Source organism: Apus apus, chromosome 3, assembly GCF_020740795.1.
Source record: "Apus apus isolate bApuApu2 chromosome 3, bApuApu2.pri.cur, whole genome shotgun sequence".
Classification (NCBI taxonomy): Eukaryota; Metazoa; Chordata; class Aves; order Apodiformes; family Apodidae; genus Apus; species Apus apus.
Window position 1 is genome coordinate 84,592,119 of NC_067284.1, and position 21,337 is coordinate 84,613,455.

The 21,337-nt window shown below is 36.5% G+C and overlaps 1 protein-coding gene across 1 annotated transcript in view; it reads right to left on the reverse strand.

The window, feature by feature from the left end:
• The window catches only part of RYR2 (ryanodine receptor 2), a 375,829-nt gene that overhangs the window by 190,190 nt on the left and 164,302 nt on the right, over nt 1-21,337 (reverse strand). Inside the window, exons 12-16 of the mRNA XM_051615046.1 lie at nt 14,784-14,858; nt 11,387-11,543; nt 5,791-5,955; nt 4,175-4,296; nt 1,010-1,193 (exon numbers count right to left, since the gene is read on the reverse strand). Coding sequence (XP_051471006.1) covers nt 1,010-1,193; nt 4,175-4,296; nt 5,791-5,955; nt 11,387-11,543; nt 14,784-14,858 — 703 coding nt within the window. The remainder of the gene's footprint in view (nt 1-1,009; nt 1,194-4,174; nt 4,297-5,790; nt 5,956-11,386; nt 11,544-14,783; nt 14,859-21,337) is intronic.

Consider the following 21,337-nt stretch of genomic DNA (forward strand, 5'->3'; position numbering starts at 1 on the left):
ACTAATTCACACAAGAGGAGTAAATTATAGTCAGAATTCAGGGCAAAAGGTCATATATACAGGAAATTCAACACATCTAAAGAGATTATAAATGTAGCAAATAGTTTGACTCTAACAGACTTAAAAACACTACAAATATACTCCAGACTAGACATCAGTGAATGAAATTCAACAAGGGCAAGTGTAGAGTTTTGCATCTGGGGAAGAACAACCCCATGTACCAGTACAGGTTGGGGCTGACCTGCTGGAGAGCAGTGTAAGAGAAAGGGACCTGGGGGTCCTGGTGAACAGGAGGATGACCATGAGCCAGCAATGTGCCCTTGTGGCCAAGAAGGCCAATGGCATCCTGGGGTGTATTAGAAAGGGTGTGGTTAGTAGATCAAGGGAGGTTCTCCTCCCCCTCTATTCTGCATTGGTGAGGCCTCATCTGGAATATTGTGTCCAGTTCTGGGCCCCTCAGTTCAGGAAGGACAGGGAACTGCTGGAAAGAGTCCAGCACAGAGCCACAAAGATGATTAAGGGAGTGGAACATCTCCCTTATTAGGAAAGGCTGAGGGAGCTGGGTCTCTTTAGCTTGGAGGAGACTGAGGGGTGACCTTATCAATGTTTAGAAATACGTTAAGGGTGAGTGTCAGGAGGACGGAGCCAGGCTCTTTTCAGTGATGTCTAGTGATAGGAAAAGGGGCAATGGGTGCAAACTGGAAAACAGAAGGTTCCACGTAAACATCAGAAAAAACTTCTTTACTGTGAGAGTGACAGAACCCTGGAACAGGCTGCCCAGAGAGGCTGTGGAGTCTCCATCTCTGGAGACATTCAAAACCTGCCTGGATGCGTTCCTGTGTGATGTGCTCTAGGTGATCCTGGTCTGGCAGGGGAGTTGGACTAGATGATCTTTCGAGGTCCCTTCCAACCCCTAAGATTCTGTGATTTTGTGATCAGTTCTACAGACACGGCAAAAGAATACTTGCAGACAGTATGGTGGAAAATCTGGAGTAACTGAGAGAAGTACCTCTTCCTGGAAGAGGTTCTGGCGATTCTTCAATGCTCGGAGCCTGTTTTGTTTGTCTTCATGCTCCAAATGTTCATCAGGGGGGTGGAAGTAGCCAATCAAGTCCTGAAGGCTCAGACTGACTGATTCGATAGGTAAATCGATGGTGGAAGACTTCACTTTCTTGCTGAGAGCATCAAGGCCCCTAAAAGAAGATGCAAAGTCTTCTTAGTATTGGAAATTGATTTGTCATTTAAAGTATTTATTAGTTTAAAAGGTTTATTTGGATGGCAAGGTTCAGTTCCTTTTCTCACAGCTATGTAACTTCTCAAAAATTATTTATGTCTGCCCCATTCTCACTTAATGATCTATCCCTCCTTCCCAAAAAAAATGGAATAATCAAAAACGTTTCTCTTAAATTTTTTTGAAATTGAGAAAACACAATTTGATTTTCTTTCTACACATTTAGGAGTATCAGAGACAGAAAAAAAAGTTCTTGAGAAGTTACGGTTAACCTTTTCAAAGCATCATGAGGTTGGAATGGACAGAAGTCAAAGAACCAATCTTACAGTGTCAAAGATGGCCCAGCTAATCTATGCAGGCTCTCAAGCAGGTCTCTGACCTGTTCTTAAGCCATCTTCAGTGGAAGATGCAGATTTTCCACACACTCTCTCCCAGCACTCCATTAGCCTGATACACAGTGTTTTCCCTGATGTACAATTCAAGCTTGGTCTTGCTGTAGTCTGTGACCATCATCTACTAGAAGTGGGGGGCAGACTGCTCTCATCCATGCTGCACCTGCCCTTTGCTTAGCTGAATCCCCAGCATACCCTAAAATCCAGTTTTCCCTCAGTGTTGTGTTTTCTGGACCCCTGATATACCTTTCTCCTCCATTCAAATCTCATGTTTCTTGAAATGCAGCTGAGACCTCACCAGCACAACACAGCAAGTGGAAGGTGAAAGCTTTCCCTTGCACCTCTCTGGCTCTCCTCAGGAAGGTGGTGGTGGGCAGGGGCTGGGCAGCCTCTAGCCAGGTGCTGCAGGAGGCCCACCAGAATCCTCTGGAAGGAGCAGGAGAGGCCATGAGGGGCAGAGAAACCAGGGGTGCTGAGGTCCTGCAAACATAGCACCCATCCTCAGGGAGAAGGCAAAGATCCAGGGGAACTTGAAACTCTGCAGAAGCCAGTCAGGGCCCTGAAGCACTAGGAGAGGAGTGGCCCTAAAGGGAAGGGTGGCACACAGCAGGCAAGAGCAGGAGGAGAGAGCTTATTTGACTCTTTTGACTCATTCTCAATTCCACCATTATAAAAAGGCTTCTTTTGCTAGCATATTTTCAAGTAAAAACCCAGCTATGTAGGAAAGAGGTCCTTTTTGTGTTCACCATTTCTCCATTTATGCTAACTTAAGGACCACTGAGGTCCTGCAGGCAGAGGAGCCTGCCATGTCCACAGAGGCACCCTCCTGGCCCTCCCTGCTCATCTCCCTCTCTTCTTTCCTTAGAGGCACAAAAAGTCCTTAGGCGATCCAACCCACAACTGTCCCAGCCAACTGACCCTTTCTCCAGAGCTGCGTAGCACAGTGCTCACTCCAAGGATTTCTCTCCAGGCCACAATATGGAGCAGAGACCCCATTTTATACTTTGCTTTTTGCTGGATTAGGACAACACTGGTAAGTATTTGCAGAGGGATAGAGGAAGGGGGAAGAGATAGTTGCTTTTTGGTTGGTTGTTTTGGGGTTTTTTTTGGTTTTTTTACTGGCATGTCACTCTGCATTTTCATCTCAAATGGTGAACTGCAGCTGGAAAACTAAATTTAGGAAACATTATGAATGCAGTAAGAATGTTTACTGCTGAAGAATAAAAATCTCTCAAAATAAATAATGCAATGTTTCAAAAAGATAGCTGCCAAAGTTATCTTTTAAACAATTTTTATTGCGAGCACATTATCTGAAGTGCAATTTTTCTACTGAGGGTGGGAAGTAACTGGAGCACACACAAGAATAATTTTGATCCTGTCTAATTCAGCTTTTTCTTCTTGGAGTAACAGCCTGCCAAAACTAAATTGTTAAACACTCCCTTGGACTCCCTGTGCATTCTGCAAAAATCTCCACTGTAATTTAGCAGTACCTCGATTTGTGAGACCTTATCATTAAATCATCTTTCTCAGTCCTTATCTTTCATGTCATTCTTTAGAAGCTTCTAAGAAAATGTATTATTTACAAAGTGACCTAGGGCTTGCATTTCTTTTGTATTTCAGATGTTATACAGTAGGCAATTATCCCAACAGGTGTTTATCTCTGATGTTATTTAAGTACCTGGGTACATGTTTTTCAACAAATTGACCTATGTCTTCAACTGTTCACTGATTTAGGACATAGCTGCTCCAGGTCACTATCTGCCACACTGCCTTCTCCTGGGACAAATGAGTTCCTATGAAATTCCTATCATTCCACATTTTTCTAATGGCAGGTACACTGATGAGAGGGGCCTTTTCACAATTCCTGAAGTCACTAACACTTGAGAATTACCATTTCATCAGTGTTATTTAGGAGGGCATTTGGAGTAGGAAGATAAAAACAAACCACATACATCTGGCATTATTTTTAAATGGCTAAAATGCTATAAAACAGTTTTTACACTTCAATATATTAAAGACAAAGGTAGCATTAAAGGGAACAAATAAATAGGGAAAGTGTAATGGGAGAAGAGGAAGAAAGTGTAATTTAATACTTTTAAGAAAAACTTTTTCTTGAGACTGTGAGCTTCTTCAGTAATTTGTGTCTTGTACATATTTGTAGTTATACAGTTACCTGTCCCTTCCAGTTTTTTCAATGAAGAGCAATTTTAAAAGCCATACTTAGAAAAGAAAGAGTTAAATGATGCATGAAAATGAAACTTTTTGCAAGTAAAAGAATCTCTGGTTTATGGTTTGTTTGCATATTCAGTATGTTTATGCATTCAAATCAAGATTGAACAATAAAGTCATATCAGAAGATAAACAGACCAATCCCTCTCAAGGTGCACCTCTTTTGGTAACAAAAAGAATTGGCATGAAGTCTGTTTTGATAAGTATTTAACCATTTTTTTTCTGAGGGCTAATTTGTTCACTGTTGTGTTAATAGCCACTTTGAATAAAACATAAGAGGACAAAAAAGAAAAGGGATGAAAAGATAATTTTAAAAGCATACCTTATAAACCTGTTGAAAAGGAAGACTGTACTACGGATGACACGTGCTGTACGAGATTCTTCATTCTGAGATCTGGACAATGTTAAGCCATCATCCATGTGGCCTTCATGGTGCATTATTGCCTGCAATACAAAACCAAAAAGCAACCACTACAAAATGAAACATTACTCACAAATAGGAAGTATGAAAACTCACATAGTAAGGCAGGCTAGGAAATTATGAAGTCACATAGAGAAAAGAATGGTTTAATTAAAAACAGATAATCCCATGTTTACTTCCTCATGTGCAAGGACACACTTTTACTGAGCCAACAGGTTCAGCACTGTAACAATATTTTCAAAGCTACAGCTTCTGTAAACAATATACCTTATTTGAAAAAAAAAAAAAAAAATTCCAGTGTAAGGCTTTTTCCTTGATGCTCATTTTTGTCAACCTTAAAAATAGTTCCCTTGCAGAGCAGCAGAACCCTAAAGAACAGAAAAGGTCAAAACAGGTATCTACTGATCCTGATTTCCAAGGATGTTACCAGCCTTCTTTTCTGACTATGCCTTGAGTTACAACCACTAACTTGCATTTTTTCTGTGTTTAGTTACCTCTGAAGGCATTTGACCGAACCTCCATTAAAAAAATGAAATTACATTATGGTTTTTTCATACACACAAACTATTTATATTACTTACATGAATAAATTATTCATTTATGTAGATGATATAGAATTATCTTAGCTGATAATTACAATTATTACCATTGTAATAATTATATTAGTATTATAATCACTATAGTTGTAGATGTCTATAAACTGTTTCCAATATGCGCATAATTTTTCTATAAAATATTTATACAATATATATGTGTGTGTATGTATACATACATATGATGCAGACACATCATATATATAGATATATAAATAATAAAAGTTGCTAGCCTTGTAGTTCTGGCACACAAACAGTCATAGAAAATACTAGAGTATGGATAAACATCAAATTTTAATTTTTTTTTTAAAAATAATTATTGTTTTTCCTTGCTGAGAAATCATTTCCTGTAAAGTTATATATTTACAACATGTACTAACAGAAATGTAGCTTCTGGAAGATGTGTTAAGTCATAAAAGAATCTTTTTCCTACTTTATGATGCTGAGCTAGCTAGCATTCTCCTTTGTCATGGTTATTCTTTAAAAGAAGAAATCCCTCAGGGTCAAGAACTGAACACTCCAGCCTGAGAGGTAATATGCTCACAACATGGAAAGAAAAGACTTTGAAATAAAAGCCTCCTCAGTCCAAACTACAGCACGTTTAAGCAGGAATTTTAGAATATTCTACAGGCTGTTGCTAATATCTTAGTATTTGACCTATCTGACATCAAGTACATACAGATTTATGCGTATTTTGGGGTTAATGTCCATAGGTAACATATGCCCTTTGGCTTTCAGTTTAAGATTTCAGCACATCACTCAGCTTTCCAATACATGACTAAAAAAAATCTTTTGCAATGAAACAAAGACACGCTTAAAATATTTGAAACCTAGGAATTAGCTGTGTCCTGTAGTTCCATTCAATTTCCCTGCTGCCCTGTCAGTCTGTGACTGAATGAAATGCAGTTCTATTTACAGTCTTACCTTCCGCTGCACAGAACCCATTCTCACAGACTTTGCATCAGCCGACTGGTATGTGAGCCATAAGCCTGTGTCTACATGTTGTATGAAACATATTGAATCCCCGTATTTTATTTCAGGTGCTCCCATTCCATCCACCTCTTTTCTTGTCCCTATGTCCAGCTTTTCCTGAAAAAGATTTTTTTAAAAAATCTTTATACAAGAACAACAACATGTTAATTATGCATAAAATATCGAATACTTGGCAATTGTCTAGAACAGGCTGTAAAAGAAAATTTGAGATCTTTTTTAATGAAATAATTAAAAACTGGCAAAAGCGTAACTTCTAGTTAAATATTTAGGGAAACGATGAAGAGAGAGACCTCATTCACACAAAAATCTAGCTTATTACAATAGGAAAGCCAGGTGTATTAATTTCACCTGCCTAGGAATTGACTGTACCTGTCATTATTGAATCATAAAAGATTAGAAAACAAAATCAAATACATTGAATCATCCAGTTGAACTAGGCATCAACCTCCAGAAACTTTTTCTTGGGGATTTTTTTTTTTCCCCAGCCTGGAAAAGATGAGAACCTCCCTACAATTTATTTCCAACTGTCACAGAGAGATAGTCTTTAACATGTCACCACCCATTACTGCCCAACAACGCACTCAGTATTTCCTAAGGAAAAAATAAAAAATTCTGTCTTTGTGACTGGCCTGTTGACATGTTGTAAACAAAGGATTGGAATGACCATGTAACAGTCCAGCCGGTGTCCTACACAGACAGCAGTCACTTCAGGAGAGGCAAATTAGTATCCTAAACAATACTATAGTTTGTAATTATCATTTGAAGACTTCCCCAAGATCTAGCTCTTCTAAGAACCAATTCCTTCACCACAGACATCAGTGGTGACAAACAGCCTATGCACTCTGGTTCATGGCAGATCATCCACTTAAGCTCTCCAAAATCATATGGTTCAACCAACTGATAAACCTCTTGTCTGCTTGCCCTAGTTGGTCAATCAAAGGTAAGTATGGAAAAACCCTGTTACAAAGGATCAGTATGATCAGTATATAATATATCTTGTAGCTGTAGGAAGGATGTTCATGTAGTTACACTTAAAGCTTCTCAGGGGACTTCAACATTCTTCACTTCAAGTTCCTCAGGCTTTCTCCACCAGCTCCATTTTAGGCAAAATCTTCCCAGTTGAGAGCAACCCAAAGCACTCTTACTCATTAGTTCTGATTCATGTGGTCAAGTTAATGACACAGAAACTATTTATCATTCTTCCAGGAGGAGAGGGAATACATCACAATTATTGCAGCTGAAGCTGAGACTACTATAATACTGTAGCTGCTGTTTTGCTCTCCCTTTCACAACTTCAACAGTGCAGGCAGGTCCACCTGTGCAGTTACTCCCTGTATTCTGCTTCTATATATGTTCACACACCCAGATAAAAAGCTACTCTGTTTTTCACCACTGTTCAAAAAAACATCTGTGCAAATTGCAGGCCTAGTTTAGGCTGTATATGCAGGGTAACCCCTTTAACAAAATACAGCTTCAACCTTCTCTTCTTCTCCTGATCAGCAGTAGAGGACACACCACTTCATACACTACCTCAGAGCAATGCTACAAACGATGAGACAGAAACTTCTAAAGGTTTTGTCCTACTACAACCAGGAAAGATTAGGAGAATGATTACACCACATACATCTGCCTTGACAATCTTAGGAGACAGGTTCACAGCAGAAGATAAAGACTGGGTTTTGAAATTAACATAAAACAATTGCTAATTTATTAAAGGATTTTAAAAGCATTTATTAAGTAAAGGGAGATGTCAAGTAATAAGATTTTCACCCTATAATTATAAATGCATTTTGAAGCACTATAAAAAAAAAAAAAAACCAAAAACCTCAGGTGATATTCTTATTATTCCATTAAGCTTCCAGATATAACATATAATACATCAATTCAGACTACTAAATTGTTTCTGGATACAGATGTTAATTCAACTATCTTGTAAATACCTGAATCCTTAAGTACTGAAATTCTTATTAAAATCTTGCCCATTGAAACATGGTAATACTTGATTTATTACTACATCTGATTTCAATTACTGAGTTACTGTATGCCTCTATTTCATTATTAATTCATTATTTTGTTTGTCTCATTTCTCAAAGTGTTGTATTCAATTCTTGTATTCAATTCAAAAGCTTGAACAAATATTCTGAATGTAATCATAGTTAAAAATTGAAAAGTTGCTCAAAACATTGCACAAAAATGATGACACAGGAAAAAATAAATTAGGTCCTGCTGTCATATGAAGAAATGGCAGTCTGATTCCAAGCTCGAGTCTTTTGAATTGTCTTAATAACTAGAAGATAGTGTGAACCTGTGTGAACACACTGTGCTTCTACATTGTAAGATTTTTTTTTTCCCAAGTCTTCCTTCTCACAAGCAAGTTCTTAAGATGTGAATATATGAATAAACATATATTCTCATAAAGCACTGTCAATAAAATAAGGGATTATTAATTTAAAATATTATTCCACAGTTTCTTTAGAATCTAATGACTATAACGGAAATGGAAGGGGTTTGATATCACAATCTTCATTCCAATTAGAATTAAAATTAAATTTACTTAGCATAAAAATGGCAGTGATGGCCAAAAAAGATTTTCCAAACTAGACCTCTGTCCTCACCTACGTAGGTACACTCATCACTCTGCATGTAAATTAAGAGCCCAGACTGAATTCAAGCACATTCAGTTGAGCTCTTTCCTATAAATAAACATAGCAACCAGGAAAGCATACAGTAAATGTTGGATTGAATACAGGAAAGAATATGGAAAACTAGGGGATGGTGTGGAGACTAGGAATTAGAGGATTCATTTACAAACCTGAAGACATTGAGCTTTTGGGGGAGTAAAAAGAAAACACAAATTGTTAATTGAACATCAGAAATCACCATGTCACTATTTAAGAACCATATATAGGTACAGACATTATATGATGCAAGTTTCTAGCCCACAACACTCTTACCATATCCTGTAATTACACAACTGTAGGCTAACTATATGTTACACTGGAACAAACAGAAATAATAGGTTTTTGGAATGGTTTGCAAATCACCTCAGTAATGCAAAGCAATAAAATGCATTAGAAATCAACCGGTTTATTGAAAAATATGACAGATTTTCTCCAGAAATACAAACTCTTTATAAACAGTTTTTATTCCATGCATACAAGAATACAAGACAACATCCCCACATTTTTGGGAGCTAAATGGATGACATAAATTTAAATGGTTTTATCAAAATGCTGAATAAAATAATTCTATGAAGCTTAGTCTCAAATGTGTTTCTTCACTCTATTGCTTCTGTTTAGTTCCTTCTAACATTCCAAAAAGGTTTCCTACGATTAAGGCTCATCCTTTCAATTTATCTCTTGTCATCTAACTCAATCTATACCTTCTGTGGCACACTTTCAGGCATGATATTCTAGCAAGATCTCATTGACTGGAAGAAGTAACTAATGAATGCTTTTTAAAGCCGTTATTAATACATTTCCAATTAAGTTATACTAAGAAACAGCTGAAGATATAAAATCAGTGGCCATAAAATTTTATTAAAATAGTTATAATTCTGTCCACTGAGAGGCACTTTGGACAGGAAAAGCAGAATTTATACAGAATGTATAAACATTTCTAAATTAGGAAAATAACCTTATTTCAGTGGAAAAGTGATATTAAGCAAATATGTTTTAACAAAGAGAATCAATATTTAGCAAATGTGAGAGAAAAAACATCCACAGAACTTAATCACTACAGAGTGAAGTCTATAAAAGAGCCACATATTTCAGGAATAAACTGTAGATATCTGTGGATACCCTGTGCTGAGTGAAACAAGATCATAAAAGAGATTTAAAAAAATTCTGAATTTCAGTTGCTTGAAAGGCGAATACAATTCCCATTTAATGATAATTAAGGTGGTATTATACAATACCCAGAGCATAAAGCCCAGTTCCCAGAAAAAAAGTAATGAAGAGACTGTTAACTCTTTGGAATATCCATATCTTCTTAGTGCTGTTTGGCTTGTAATATTTTTAAGCTTTCATATTTCTTTATTTTGTTGAGATATTTAAAGAATTTTAACACATAAAAAGATTATGATCTAATTTTCAACCATCTGTTGTGTTTTGGAAAAAAAAATAAGTATGTATGTGTATGTTTGTGTGTGCTACTTTGAGCATCTAAAGAAAGTGTTCTGCTTCGTACAAGACATCTTATAAAAAACTTCAGCTCATTTTTTAAAGGCAGTATTGGCAAGCTAACGTGTTTAAAATTATGAGTAAGGCCCTTGCAAATAATATTTTTAAAAAAACACAATACATGTAGAGCATTTATATTTGCATCTGAATCTTCAGATTTACAGGAGATACATTTCCAGTATTTTCTCTGCAAACCTGAAAGCTACTTTTCATTTGGAAATTGAAAGTATAATCTACTCACGTGCCTGAAGCAACTGAGTCCTTAACACTGCAAATAAGGGTATTCTTCCCCCATATCTGTTTTTGCTTATTTAAAGCTAACTTGTCTATAGGACAAGTGGGATCTGCATAATTCTTACTTCCACTACTTTTCAGGTCTGTGGTAAAAAAGGAGTGAAATTGCTATAAGAAAGATCTAGCCACTCGACACCTTCTCACTGTTAATACTCTGCAGTCAACAGAGAAGATTAGGGACTGCCTCTTATCCAAGAATAATTATTTTGACCTAACTACATGCAACAACACAAGTGAAAGGTTGGTGTCCATATATGCTCGGAGGAAAAGAGACCCCTAAATCTGCTTAACTTCTCTACAGAAGCCTTTCTAGGACTGCTATAATTTTGAAATATTTATTTAACACTCTTGTCTAGACAGCGAAGGCACCCAAAAATATTTAATGCCTGCATCTTAATCAAGTGAAACATGACACTCCTTTAATAAATCCTAAGCAGAAGACCAGATTAATCAACAGCAATTAAGAGCAAACTATATAGTGCTCCCCAGTGGCATCACTATAATTCCTTCCAAATAAGTCTAGTTAACATGAATGCTAATATCCACAAAAGTTAACATCAAATATGATCTTCCAAACTTCCAATTCCTTTAAAAAAAAAATGCATCTAATTATCAGTAAGATTATATATGTCACAGACCCCTCTTAAAATACTCTCAGACCTAAGGAACTGCAACAAGAACTCCCCAATACACTTGCCTGATGAAAGAAATTAAAATTTTCCAATTTAACTTAAATCCATGACACTATGATTTTGTCCTATGTCAGCCAACAGATCTAAGCAGAGAAGTACCAGTAAAGTTCATCAGAAAGCATTAAGAAATGAGTACAAAAGTTGGCAAGCAGTAAAATAAAACAAAAACCACACAAAGAGCCCAGCAACATTACTCAATGATAATATGATAAAAGTAGCTTTCTAGATACTAAGTATAACTGAGGTTGTTTCATTTTTTTAACAAGTGGAATAGCAGAAGGCTCCAATAATTAATGAAACAGGAAATATCTGAATCTTGCTGAATCTACTAGTTATATTAATGCTGCACTGACTCCATACCTTGGAAGACCGAAAACAGAACGCCGTAGATTTTACATCTGCTTGCTCTTTGTCTGTAAGAAGAAGACTCTTGTCATCCAGAAGACTTAAATATTTTCCTGTTGTTATATGTCTTAGTCTGAAAGGCTGTCCCCATCTAATGTGGCTGCCACTCCACCTGAGGAAGTTCACAGGAAACGTTAGTTTTTTAAAACAAAACATAGAGTTTAACAACTAGCAAAAACATTTTGCACTACATTATATTGCTAACAAATTGGTAAAAGGATAAAGTTCTAAATGGATTATCAGCAAGTAAATGGCTATTTTGTGTCTACCTCCTATAAAACCACTCTAATAAATAATCTTAACCTCTTCCTCTAACACAAGCTGCCTTGTTTTGGATTGAATTCCTCTTGAGAGAAGATACAGACCACCTAGGGAAAAGGAGGCTTCTGCTGTACACAAAGAGCTTAGATCCGCCAGTTCTCTCTCCAAAATTTCATCTACCAGCAGGTTCACTCTCCCAGAGCACTCTCCTTTCAGCAGTCAGCACAATTTAGGCACACTTTGAATAGTATACAAAAAATAAAACAATAGAATACATAAACTTCCAAATAGACATCTTCCTAAAAACAATTTTTACAATTATTAAGCAAAGACGGGCCCAGATTCTTCATGTTATATAGGAAGAAACGAAGGAAGAAAGGCAAAGATTTTCTAAACTTCCCAAGAACTCCTCAAGGTGAAATATAGGTTGCAAGTTTCTAACTTCTTGCCTTAAACTGAAAAATCAGTTATTTTATTCTTCCTGATTAACTCTTGAAGAAAAACTTGTAAAGGGGTTATTAAGGAGGATGCATTCCACAAAGCCTTTTCAGAAGGCTTCTCAAATATTTCTTAGATTGACACATTGCCACAGCTAGGATGTTTTCCTGGATCTTCGCAAAACCTTCTTCAGTCTTACATCTTCAAAAGTTAGACATATGTGCACACTGCTTTTCAGAAAGGAAATAATATATTTCTATTGAGTTTTCAAAATGCTCATCATAATGGAGTTATGACATATTGTTGAGGTTCTGATGTACTTCCATATGCTTACTGTGACTTTAAAAAATCTTAAAATTTTCAACAAATGTTCACAAACATATCCTTATGAATGTAACCTGATTATTCACTTTTCATATTAGAATTTTTAATTGCTGCATCTTCTCAAGTAATCTCAGGTACAGCATTTAAAAACATAAAAACAATTATACCTATGTTTTGTATATATTCATGTACTAGACTGAAAAAACCTTAAGCTAGCACTTAGACAGGTTTAAGCCATTTTTGTTTTCCCGGAAAACATGTAGCAGATTAAAGCACCTACCTATTGAATAAAAATATCCATTTGTTTAAGCATGTCTTCATAAGAGTTGGCCATACATTAAGCAAAGCTTACAAAACTGATTTGGCAGGCATTTTTAGAGTGCAGGTATTTTTTAAATGCAAGAGCAATACCTGGCTTCTGTAACAGCATTTATTACCCTTCACTAATTAAACTTCTAAACCTTTTTAGTTATTGATTTTAAAGAGGCTAAAAGAAGGAAAAGGTTTTCACCTCAACTGTTTTTGTTTGTAAACTAAATAGTATCTTCTGTTTAAGTTGAGGGGAGAGGACTTGGGGAAGGAAAGGAAAAATAGAAGATTTATATCTCAGAAATACATTTCTTTTTTTTTCTGTCTTTTACGCAGCAGTCAGTATACTCCACAAAGGCACATCTAAGTATTAGTATTCTAGCTTCAACTTCTCACTTAAGTAAAAAGTCAGGTCCTGAATCTCAGCTATGGTATTGCTGGGTTTGGTAAAACACATCAGCAGCTCTGCACCTTTCGTATTTTGGGACCTGATGGGAAGCTGCCATTTCTCTACTCCAATTCAATTTTCTCTTGGAATCAATAACTATGGACCATAAGAAAAAACGTAAATGGAGTGCAATTGTGCCATGCCCTTGGTTCAAGCCTGCAGGATAGGAAAGAGGACAATTCATGTGCACTTACAAGGAAAGACTTTTGCACAGAAAGTTATCTTGGGAAGCCATTTCTGACTACTAAAAATGCTTTTCTGTAACGTAGGACTATAATTCGTGTCACCTTTTGGGAAAGAAATCAATATTGAGCAACAGTATCTGGTGTCCCATGGCAGGGCACCCCAAGAGGCTATTTTAATGTGAGTTCTCCACTAATTAGGGAAGTTCAAAAGCAGTGATTTCTTCAGAATCCTATAAAGTTAGCAGAATTAATATTATACCTACAGTAATTCTGGGAAGGACTAGAACTGACAGAGAACTTCAGGCATGCATATACTAAGTTACAATATAAATCATTTGCATGAACACTGATGTGCCTGCAATTCAGCAATGAATGTATATAGCTATAGAATATCATACAGCAAAATACACAGGTGAAAGACTAGTAGGAGAGAATGTTACTCTTGGGATTTTACTTGTTTTTTTTTTCCTGGTAAGAAAGTCACATTCCTTAAAAAGAAAGATTATTGCTGCATTTGCTTAGTTGTTTTGACAGTTCTCACAATTTCTCTCAGTCATATATGTTCAAATCTTTACAAGTCAAAAGTTTGTATACAACGTCTGTCAAAGTGAGATATATGACAGTTGCAACAGAAAACTGTAATTTCTCAAGTCCCCATGTTGCTCTGCTACTACTGCTTATTAGGAAAGTACATGCAAAGAGGAAAATAAAAAGCCACAGAACCTTCCACAATTTCATTGCTGTCACTTAAGCACACTCAATGTTAGTGCAAAGCAAAAATCTCACTGCCCTATTCTATCAATGACATTTAACATCATCCTATTAAACAGCATAATTAGAGAGTAAACTTTCCCTAAGGTGCCCTGATTTAATGTCTAAAAAGCTATCACTGATTAGTCACTAGACATTTTATCACACATGCTGTAATACAATTTAAGTGAACTTCTACAGTGCAATTACCTTAACAAACAAGGCACAATTCCTTACTACCATTGACCCAAGGAAGCATTTTTTCTGTAAATCTTTGCTTTTAAGGACATCCAGATGGCTTAAACAAGTTATGGGGTGGAACACATTAATTATTATAATCAGAATACTTTTCCTTTAAAATGCCATATGTATGTGTAAAAAAGGTAAGTTGTGAATTCACGGACAGCTGTAAGAACTTCAAAAAATGATCAAAACACACACAGCAACGTGTGCTAAAGCACTCTCTGTGGGAAGTTGTTTAAGTTTTCATGAAAGCACCACAGAGCACTTTTCAAAGATTATTTTAGTGTTATCTGTCTGGTTTTATAGTTATCAGTCTGACTTTAAATTAATGTTTTTCCTACAGGAAAAGCACCCTGCCAAAATGAATCGTTTTTCTGAGAGATTTTTTACTTACGCAACTCTTAGAGTCTCTAGTCTCCAAAGGGAACGAGCGTGAATTGACACAGCACCACCTTCATAGTGGACAGTTCTGAAAAGCAAGCAAAGGCACAGACTAAATGCTCAGCTCTGTTGTAAGACCTCACAATATCTTTTTCTCAGTTTAAATACATCTCTCATTTTAAGACTGCAAAAACATTATTTAACCTGTCAGATTCAAAGGTTATTAAATTCAGAGCTAGCTCTTGTCAATTAAACCTTCAGACCTAGTTACTCAAACAAATGTTATTTTCATTATCTTTAGCAGCCATTATTGTGATATGTGTAACAAATACATTGATACAGTGTTTGCTTAGACATAGTTCTTAGTGTTTTAAGAGCAGAGAATTCAGGGAGGCAAGGGCGGGGGGGGAAGCAATAAGCAGATAACTACAATATTCCTAGGTTCTACCAAAAAAAACAAATATCAAATTATGATTTAAAATTGTAATCACTGCATATACATCACAAGAAAGTCGTGTTTTCTCAGAGCTTATACTATCAAAATAACCATGAAACATTACACTGAATTACAGAGTCACCTTTTTGCCATTGTATTTTATTATCACAGCACCTGAAGTTTCACCACTATACTGATCACCTTCACACAGCTCAGATGTTAACAACTCCACACTTCAAAATGCTACTAAGTAGTGATGTCTCTAGTTTCCACATATATCCAGAAATATGAGTACTTTTAAAAAAACAGTCAACTGAGCCTAAAAAAAAGGTTGTTTTCACCATATTCAAAACACAGGTAAGTGATATATATTGAATCCATGAATCAGTTTAGATGTTAAGGTCACCAAAAGCCCTAAGTTAGGCAAACTGGCTTTTCTTCAAAGCAAACACTTTAGATTCAGGCAGCCTTTCTTTGGACTGCTTCCTGCCTGCACCTTTATTTATGCCGTAAGACACTACCAGAATTTAAAAACCTAGGCTTTTCCTTTGGGAAAATGGAGTCATTTATGCAAAGGAATGCTGTTGCTATGCTTATTAGATCAAGCTTGTCAAGGAATACTTCCAAAGCATGGCCTAGTTTTATGAATCCTGGAAGAGCTTATGGATTGAGTAAAAACTATGAGCTTCAGCAAAGATAAGGCAATGCCAAATATAGCCAGAGGCATTACTTTAGAGAATATTAAAACTGAAATTGTAGGCCTTTCCCCTTGTTTGTTAGAAGAAAGTTTTTGAGGACCACATTTTGGAATCAGGCACCTACTGCTTATAAGGCTTTATCTTCCAACAATTTTATTCAGTAATTTTCAAGTTATTAAATATAAATGTGTGAATAACCTGCAAAAATTCTCTGACTATCAAAGAGTTACAACAAATTTACATTAATTGGATGGAAAAAAATAAAACTGCAAGTTGCAAAGTGCAGAGGATGTCCATTATTTGCTGAGCAGTAGAGAAAACCTGCCAATTACAAAAATAAAAATTAAAAAATAGTGTGAAATTACACATAGTGTAACTGCAGGAGGGAAGTACAAATAAGAGCAGAAAAAGGGAGAAACAAGAGCTACAATGAGTGTTAGCCTTCCCCTAGAAAGCTTTAGATAACTTATACCTTCTGTTCCATACCCATAACACTAATTCCTGACATTTCTTCCTGTTCTTTCCAAATAAAACCTTATTTGCATATTCTACATTTATGGACTAAGGACATTAACCACTTTTACTTCAAACAGAACTATCTATAAGGAACCCTGAACCTTTGAACATTTTCAGTTCACCTTCGCTGTAAAACTTAATCCTGCTAATTAGTTGGTTGAATGAAGTAATTTTTTTTGTGTGCCACCTACGACTGTGAGTCAAATTGAAAACATCGTTCTTTTCCTGGCTGTGCCGTTAACCTAGCTAATTCCCCTGCGGATAGATAACCAGGCTCTGGGGGCGGCACTCGCCGCCCCGGCGCTGCGGCGGTCGCTGCAGCACCACGGACAGCGCCAGCGCCGCAAGCCCCGCGCAGGCACCTCCCGCCGGGCTCCCCCTGCGCTCCCTCGCTTGGCCCCAGCTCCCTCGGCCCCAGCTCCCTCCTACAGCTTTCCCAGACGGGCTGCAGAGGCAAAGCGACGGTACACATCAAAAAGAAGGGCTGATACCTCAATCCTTCATCTCCAATGACACTTACGTATTAATCAAATGGGTTTTAAATGGACTACCGTGCATTGAAACCCCTGGAGAATCTTTATTGAATTAATATCCTTATTGAAGTATTGTTGAGCAGAGAGAGGGCAATCATTTCACTGACTACAAATGGGTATTAAATGAGGCTAACATAAATTACATTAAATGGCAGTGTTTTGGTGCTGCTGAAGTAGCCTTGATTCAAGTATCTGTAAATTCTAAATTCCATAGGAAGAAGATAATGGAGTAAAACTCAGCAACTTTGAATTATTCAGGGTGCCAGAAATACAGCATAAATAATGTAACAAACTGTACCTGGATTATTCACAAATTAATAAATCCAAACAAGATGTCGAGGTTTGAGTTAAAGAAATTGTTCCACTCCCTTCAATGACAGGCAAGCTGGTTCTGGTTTTAATCTGAAAGATAAATCACTAGGACTGTGGATTTTTTTCAAATAAATGTATGAAAGCACAAGCTAAAAGGCCTGTGGGTTGTTTTGGGAGTGGGGAAAAAGTTACTGATTCATGCTGGGTGAATACTTTCTGAGCTCTTGTTTAAGTCATAAATAATCATTCATGGCACCAAATCCCAGCCTTTCTGGGGTAAAGGAATGTGAAAAGGAGTGGGCAGTGGCCAAGTCACATTGATTTTTACTTTCTTCACTTCACAATCCTGTCTATTAAGTTCTGAGACTAACACAAAGTGTTCAATACAGTTTACAAAAGACAACGTAATTAATTTAAAAGTCTCAAAGACAGGAATGACAAAACTGCTTCTGGAATTCGGTTACACATAAACATTCCCTCATGAAGGCCTATTTTGACCAGATGGTTTGAGAAACTGGAGTCTGTTCCACCTCCACCAATACATTGCAAATCAAGGAGCAATTTGCTCTCTCTTAAAAGTAATTTCTTTCTGTACCAATGTATTTCCCAATTGCACTGCAGTCATCAGTTCAAAACATATACTGCGAATCAAAATGCAAATTAGTTGCAATGGGAACATCCATGGTCCCCTTCTACACTGAGAACCATAAATGCTCACAGCCCTGCTCCTGTGTGGTTTTTAAGTTCTAAAAGAATGTGTATGATGGTGGTACAAAAAAGAGCAAGCATCACAACCCAAATTAAAAAAAAAAAAATTTACTACACACCTCCACTGCTATATGTCATTAGTTTTGACATCTAAAAAAAAATAATAATTACATGCAAAGTAATCCAAAACTCTACAGTTATGCAAAGTCCTGTGTTAATAAGTAGGTGACATTTTTGCAGGAAAATAAAAACAACACCTATAATACAAAAACATCAAAAATGTAAAATTATTCATCTTAATTGAACCGTTGAAAAAAGGAGGTTGTTGACTGATTCAGTTGGGATAGGCAAAAAAAAAATCTGCTTATTACAGTATTTTTAAAATGTTTGCTGAAAAACTTTAATTACAAGATTGAAACAATGGTAAACAATTTCATGGAAGTACTTCAATGTATACCTGCTCTAAATACCAACTTCCACCATAATTAGAAAAAATTTATTTTCATTCTTTTGGTATTATAAAATTCAAGAAAGAAGAATCAACATGATAATTATCAAATACGGATTTAAAAAAAAAAAAATTGTGACAATTTCAACAGGAAAAGATGTCAAATGAAAGCAAAGACCATTTCAAGGTACCTGTCATACAAACCATTATTTAAATCTTCTGCTGGATAATCATATACAACCCCCTGCCCAAAATAGAAGTATTCAAAATTATTAACAAATTTCTCATGTATGAAACAGGAGAAAAAGGATGGGAAACGAGACTGTGCAATCCTTTATTTCAAGACAAAAAATATATAAAAATCAAGGAAACCCTTGTGGGTCTTCTTCATTCCCATATGCACAACTTAGGTCAAGGCTACAGACCATGGGGGCAGACACTGTAGGAAGAGGAGACAAGACAAATACAGACTCCCAGCTACCATGCTCCTGTAGTTTCCCCTGACTCTGATGATAAATAGAGTCAAAGTAACCATGAGAAGAATACCAACCTGATTATACTATGCCTTCTCTTGTGTATCTACATCTATATTTATTTTATAATCTGCCTGGAAATGCTCCTGAAATTTGCATTTAAGAGTTACAGAAACAACACTGCAAATTTATTTCTAGCTTCTTATAGATACCTAAGGCATTTTAAATAATAAAAACAGAATTTAATGATTCTATGCACAAGGCTTTAAACAGTGTCCTTAAACTAGGAACATACCTAACTAGAATATGCAGTGAGTTATATTTAATCCAGTGAAACTGCACATACTCAACCTTATGCCTGTTTCTTTTTTGCTCTTTATCTGGATCAGAGTGAGCCAAACCTACCAGGGTCATGCCCACTTTGCTTCTGGTGCTTTAAAAAAAAAATTAAAAAATCAACCAAAACACTATTTTTTCTAGTGTAGTATCAAGCAAACCAACACATAATCATAAACATCTCTGTTTGCACTCCTTCCAACTGGCATGATTTTTTACTAACAAAGCAATCTAAGTTTACTAGCTTCAGGGAGAATCTAATTGAAACTGCTTCCCAAGGAGAAGTACAAGGAAAAGCCCATCAGCCTTCTAAGTGGTTAACAAGTCAATAAAATTATTAAAACTTGTTTAAAGATTTATGATTCCAGTTAGATCTTCTTGGGGAAATTAAAAAAAAAAAAAAAACAGTTCACAGAATAAAAATCCTATTTTACTATTTTTTTTTTATATACCACTGCAAGAATCTGTTTACATCAGTTTTCTGAGTGTCCCACTACATAAATACTCAAAGTAGTCTTAAGCTATTTGCACTTCAGAGATGTTATCTTCAAATAATGTCTCACTGGCATTCCATCAAGAGCCAAGCACAACTACATAAAAGGCAGCATTATCAGAGACAACTCGAGATTTCTTTGCATCTTTAACCAAATTCAACTGGAGAGCAGCAGCAGATCAGTTGTTCTAGGTACCATCTTCACTGGTAATTTAAATGCACCAAGACACAACAGTCTTGGCAATAAGTAGTCCAGGCACTTTGCTTCTGTGCTTACCCACATCACATGCCTGTATCTGGTGCTGCCAGGGCAGAAGGTTATGCAGTTCTGAGACAGCACACAAGGAAGGAGGCAAGGGGGGAGCCACTGCTCTAGAAGCCTTCAGACCCATGACAGCTCCTCCTCCTTCCAGAACTGAGGGGTCATGGCCTGAAGACAGTAGAAAGTCAGCTCTGCATGCAAGAACCGATGCTATGGCTATCCATTACTGTCCAAAGGAGCTTTCCACAGCTCAGTTCTTGGAGAGAGGGAAAAAAATCATCCTCCTAACCAGTCTCTCACACCTTGGGCTAATTAATACCTGCTTTGCCTGTGTCAAAAGTTGGCCCTGAATATTGCTCTTTTTCCACTGCTCATTGTGCAACCACATCTCATTATTCACTTGAAGTCATTCTGCCAAAGATGTAACGATTCCACCCCAACTTCTAGTGATCACAGCAGCACAAGTTAAGGATGATGTGGAGGGACACACATGCTCAACGGTTATGTGGGGAAACACAATATACATTCAAAACAAGTTGTGAGACACAGGATAGAATTTTATAAGCTTTTTATATGACTATTTCTGCCACTGTACTAATGCTCTTCCAGTACAGATTTAGATGACCTTGCCTTTGGAGGAAGCTTTGTTAGATACTGTAAGCATGAATATCCGCACTGTCAATGTATGGTAGGACTCCACTTTGCTAAATGTTCCACGAGAGTATAAACAGCTTGAGAACATGTGTTTTATTTTTGACTTCTGGTAATCTTTGAAACATTTTTATACTCAAATTTATGTAACTGTATCATTGCTCTAAAAATAGAGAAAAACAGCAGTTATTTTAGAAGCTGACTAGGAGGATCCTTCACATTATAAAAATGTATTCATTTTCAGATTAGATACCAGGTGACGTTATAAAATAAAACTTATTGTAGGACTGTCTTTTATTTATTCATAAAAGCATGAAGAGGAGGCCTTTTCAAAAAAACAAAAATGAGATACAGGAATTAGTGAGTCACAACAGAGAGAACTTCTCAACGTGTTTCTCTACAATGCCATTCTGCAGAGCAGAGCTGCTCTTCAGGTATATGCTGGAACAAAACAAAGTACAACCATAATAATTGCTTCATGTGCAACAGTTACAGCACTTAAACTAAAAGATAAAATAATGTATTTTACAAACTCCTACTTGCCACAATTACCCATAGCTTTTAATATAATTCTACTAGCAGTTAAGTATGACCCATCGAAATAAGATATGCATACATGCATGGAGCTGCTCAATGTTATTTGAAAATTCATGGCAGGCAGGTGAAGCCCCTGGTGACTGGACAAAGGGAAACATTGCACC